General features: G+C 42.6%; 1 protein-coding gene across 1 annotated transcript; it reads left to right on the plus strand.

The window, feature by feature from the left end:
- The first annotated feature begins 945 nt into the window (after positions 1-945).
- LOC116513678 (transcription cofactor HES-6-like) lies at positions 946-4,747 on the plus strand. Its single transcript, XM_032224851.1, has 4 exons — positions 946-1,349; positions 1,499-1,585; positions 1,734-1,815; positions 2,776-4,747. The coding sequence occupies exons 1-4, from the start codon at positions 1,269-1,271 to the stop codon at positions 3,219-3,221; spliced, it is 696 nt and encodes a 231-aa protein (XP_032080742.1). The 5' UTR covers positions 946-1,268; the 3' UTR covers positions 3,222-4,747.
- The last annotated feature ends 245 nt before the right edge of the window (positions 4,748-4,992 follow it).

The following is a 4,992-nucleotide window of genomic DNA, read 5'->3' on the forward strand; positions in this document are numbered from 1 at the left end:
TCACTTTTTTCAGTGCTGTTGTAACTTCAAACGGTTACTAAGCAAACTATTGTAGGTCAAGGTACCTGTGTAGTAAAAAAAGCAGTGAGCAATTGTATTGACAGTGAGCCTCTGTAGAATTGCTAGTGATGTGCCAGGCATATCTATCAGTGCTGCTATATTAGCATTCGTTCCAAGAACAAGTGTTGCCTTGTGAATGTTCTTCTGCATAAAGCTGCAACTATTTTATTTTTGTGTCATTCCATAAAATTGCTTCCACTGTTCTTCCCAGAGATCCTTCCAATCCAGATGTTCTGTAACAGCAGGCAGTCACTTTTATCAAGTTCTGTAATAGCACAGTCACTTTTGTCAGGTTTAGTTTGGCAGAAAAAGAAAAAACCTTAAGAAATAATGAAATCTTTCTCAGTTCAATAGATCGAGATTTCAAAGTTTAGATGTAAATCAACACAATACTGAATATAAAATAAATCCCAAAGGCTGAATATGAGAGGGAAACTTCCACTGTATATAGAGACCGGTCAACATTTCTTTGTTACGCAAATAAATTCCCCCAAATCTCAGTGGCTGAAGGGGAGGGGGGTATACAGAAATATATGCATTTCTGAGATCTGTTTCCCTAATATGCAGTTTTTATCCTGGCCAGATTCTGGAATCATAACTTTCTAGCCAACCTAGTAAAGAGATTTATTGGGAAGACCGAGCACGTCCTTCTTTATAACTGACGAGACTGAAAGGCTCCGCAAAAAAAAAAAAAAAAAAAACCAACCACGCCAACGGCAACACAAAACGCTCCGCACAACCGATCCCGACGCCTCCCCCCCCCCAACCTTCAACTCCCATGCACGCACGTAGGACGGGACTTCACGTCCATTGGTCCGATTTCCTCCCCTCCTGCGAGGCCCGGGGAAGCCGCTTCGGCGGCCTCCGAGGAGACAAAGCGCCTGCTTCTTATTGGTGGTTCGGGTCCACATTTGAGCTTCCTCTCTACGCGCGGCGTCCAATAGGCTCATTGACATGTAAATCAGATGCTATAAATACGGCTGGGGTGGCGGCTCCGGGAGGGGGCGCAGAGAGGGGCTTTCAGAGCTGCAAATCGGTCCCGGGAGAGGAGAGGCTTTTTTTTCTTTTTTGGTGGTGGTGAAAAAGGCGGAGGGGGGCGCCCGGCTTTGCTGCGATAGGAGCCGCCTCTTCTCCTTTCCTCTCCTCCCCCTTAACCCGCCGTCCTGTCTGGTTGTCCTTTGCTTTCGCCGCGTTTGCCCTGTACCACCATGGCTCCTTCCTTTTTCTCCAAAAAACCCCGATCGAGCCGGGACGAGGAGGATTTCTCCCAGGCCAGAGGAGATAGGAAGGTGAGGCGCCTGGGAGCCGAGGGAGGGGTGGGAGTGGGAGGGGTGGTCTCGTGTGGGTGAAACTCCAGCGGGCTCGCCTATGCATCCACACGCGCGTGCAGCGATTGCTAGTTACGCCCTTTCCTTTTGCTTCCTCCCGCCTTGGCCAGGCAAGGAAGCCGCTGGTGGAGAAGAAGCGGCGAGCGCGAATCAACGAAAGCCTGCAGGAGCTGCGTCTGATCTTGTCGGAAACCGAGGTGACTTGGCCGGCGAAGGTTTCGGGGCAGGGGTGGGGAATCTTACGCGGGGAGTGGAGTGGGATGGGTTGGCGGGGAGGGAGGGGAGGGGAGGGGAAGGCTCGGGCTGACCATCTTGTGTTCGGCTGTGCGTGTTGCTTCCTTCTAGTTCCAGACGAAGATGGAGAACGCCGAGGTGCTGGAGCTGACGGTGAAGCGAGTGCAGGGAGTCTTGCAGAGCAGGTCGCTAGGTGAGTGTCGGCTGCCTCCGTCGTCCCTGCGCCTCATCCTCCGGGGGTTTGGCTACATGAAAAGGGACCCTCTGCTTGGCTTTTCTGCACAAGGGGTGGTAACAGTTCTAAAAGACCCGTTCCTGCCAGAATATAGGCTGCTGCTTCCATGGAGTTTGTAATTGGACTAATTGTAATTACTCTTTGGGAAAGGCAATCATATCTTTCAAAGCACTCTGTGATTGGGTTCTTTCCTTCACTTGGACAGTATACATTGTTCCTTTCTTATAACTTGTTTAGGCCCTAGTTGATATTGGTATTTTGAACATATTCTTTTAGAACAAAACAAAGATCTTCCTTCTTGACCTGTTAGGTCAATCCAAACTGCTAGGATTGCAGGACCTGGGACAAGGAAGAGGGTGGTTCACCACATTGCATGGCACTTTGGTCTGCTGATTTTCCAGCCACCTTGAGCCACTGCACTTACATTTAATTCAGTGTATCCTTTCCCGATGCCTTTATCTTTTATGTTAGATCCGTAACTGATAAATTATTTTTCCCAATCTTAATTAGCTGGACACCCGGGTCTCTTGCAACCCTGCAGCTTCATAAAAGTGAAAAAAATTTAAAATGTCATAAAAATATTTTTAGGAGTTTTACACACAGAAACTGAAAGGCTACATTTTGTCTTCTGAAAGTGGAGGTTGTTCAATTAGATATTCCCCCTTGGAAATAATGTGGCTTTTCCAATAAATTTTGAAATGAATTCTGACTATCCTTCCATTCAAGATCTTAATGTTAGTTTAAAAGGGTTTTTCACAGCCATGACTGCAAGTGTAATACAGTTGAAACATCTAGTTGATTTTATGAGAAGACAGATAGGAGGGAGGGGATTGATTCAAATACATTATTGATGGAAGAAATAGAAAGAGGTGATTTGTGACTTAGTTGTTTTTGTTTCCTTGTTTACTTGCATCTCAGATGGTGACAAAATGCAACGAGAGGCCAGTGAACGCTTTGCAGCTGGATATATTCAATGCATGCATGAAGTTCATACATTTGTCTCCAGTTGTCCTGGGATTGATTCTACCATTGCAGCAGAGCTCTTGAATCACCTTTTGGAGTCAATGCCGCTGAACGAAGGCAGTTTTCAAGATCTGATTGTGGATGTCTTATCAGATCCCTCCATCAGCCAGTGGCCAAGTGGAGATGGGCCTTCTCAAATGCCTGGAAGTTCACATGGAACTTTAAGCATGTCCAGTCTCACTTCACCTCTTCCTTCACCTTCCTCCAGTGAAGAGATTTGCTCAGATCTGGAAGACACAGAGGCAGAGCAAAGCCACATCTCTTTGGATGGACTGGACAGGTCTAGGAGTCAAAATGTGCCTTCCTCCAGCCTTTCCAAATCTTTGTGGAGACCATGGTAATAAACTTCACAAGAACCAACGCAGATCTACCTAATAGGGAGAATACTTGAGCACTGTGTTCTTCTAGCCATTGGAATATAGACGGTGAGGATTTCAGATAGTGCATTTATGTCATAAAACTATTGTATGCAGGACTGTATAGCTGACACTCTTTCATTGTCAAATCCTGACAGATTGAATTGCTAAGTTAACGTTTCATCTGTGAGTATGAGAACTGAAATTTGTATGTCTTTTTTTTCTTAATTATTACTAAGGTGTGTGGGTTAAAAGATATGGAAGTGTATGCAAAAGAGCTCTTTTGTTGATGCACAGCACTGTTTTTGCAACTTAATTTTTTCTTGTGGGGGATGGAAATGCCTCCAATACCATGTAGTTTGGGCTAAGAAAAAGCCTTTGTGGATTTTGAGAACTTGTTGGTTTAATCCAATTAAAGGTATGGAATAAAGCATTAATGCAGAATTTCATATATTTTAATGATAGATTTTAAAAAAATAAATAAATAAAGCCAAGAAAAATCCCTGAAAGGGATTGGTGCAGCTAGTTTCTTGCTAAGTTTAGTATTCTAGGATTTCTCCTTCAGTGAAGGAAGAGGAAACTGGAAACCAGGATTGAATTAGGTAAACTTTTAAAACATTGGTGCCTTCTAGAAATGTGTTTTGTGCACATCTAGCACAAAATGAATATGAATTTTACTGTAATATGTATATTTGCTTGTCAATTTTTTATTTTAATCTTCTTTAAAATAAAAGTTCAGTGATTGTATTTTAAGGCACAAGATTTCTGCTGTGGATATTCAATTCCATGTTAGTGATTAACAAATATGTATCCTTGAGTGCAAACATTGGTAATTAAGCACTTAATTCTTGTACTGAACTTGTCTGTTCAAGTCCAGAGAAGTTGGAATGTTTCATTTGTTCTTGGACTGATCTTGATTTCAGCACACTAAATTCCTCAGATTTGTTCTATATCTTCCAGGTTCATTTTTTGAAAATATATCTGCAGATTTTCAAGCTATCCAAACATGCTCATTTAGAAGCAAGGATAACTGTTGAGTAGTGCTTAACCTAAGTAAATTTGCATAGAAACCAATTTAACATTAACAAGTCTTGACAGTTTGGACAAATGAAACCTGGTTGAATGGAAATCAGTTAATGACACACAATTGTTCAGAAAGTTTATAACCACAATTTAAAACAAAAATCTTCCACTGCGTCCTTCCTCATGAAACTTATCTTTGAAAAAAAGAAGTTAGTACTCTTACTGTTATTTTTCCAGGAAGCCTTCATATCATAGATATCTATGGCAGTCTTTTCAATCTGATATTCCTGCTTCCTTTATCCTCGGCCAGTATATCCAGCAAAGACAGTTGAGATCCAGTGTTTTGGGGGCACCAGATTGCAGAAGTTGTTAACCTATGAAAGTGTTCCAATTTAGGAAGAAGGAGGGATAAACTTGTAAGATGTGGACTGTCTGTGTAGTAATTCTTTTTTGTTAACTATGTGGAACAATAAAAAGCAGAAACAACATTGACTGGAAGGTGTGTGCTTTGTGAATTGCCTTTTAAGTCATCTGATGTGAATGGTCTGAATTCAAAGCCTGGCCCAAGAGTTGTGCTAATTTGTCACCATTCTCTCCCCTTTTGCCTCCTCAAGAAGGAAAGAGCTTTCTTGGAAGGACCTTTCTGCATCTAGGGTAAATAGAGCAAGATTTCCTTGTGTAACTCAAGCAATAGTATCAAGAGTGGAAATAACACCATATATCGATTGACGAC

This window comes from Thamnophis elegans, chromosome 10, assembly GCF_009769535.1.
Source record: "Thamnophis elegans isolate rThaEle1 chromosome 10, rThaEle1.pri, whole genome shotgun sequence".
Taxonomy (NCBI): Eukaryota; Metazoa; Chordata; class Lepidosauria; order Squamata; family Colubridae; genus Thamnophis; species Thamnophis elegans.

Excerpts from the sequence above, each read along its gene's own strand:
- LOC116513678 (XM_032224851.1), top strand. The coding sequence starts at position 1,269 with ATGGCTCCTTCCTTTTTCTCCAAAAAACCCCGATCGAGCCGGGACGAG. Across the intron at positions 1,586-1,733 it reads TGATCTTGTCGGAAACCGAG|TTCCAGACGAAGATGGAGAA; the intron begins GTGACTTGGCCG and ends GCTTCCTTCTAG. Across the intron at positions 1,816-2,775 it reads CTTGCAGAGCAGGTCGCTAG|ATGGTGACAAAATGCAACGA; the intron begins GTGAGTGTCGGC and ends CTTGCATCTCAG.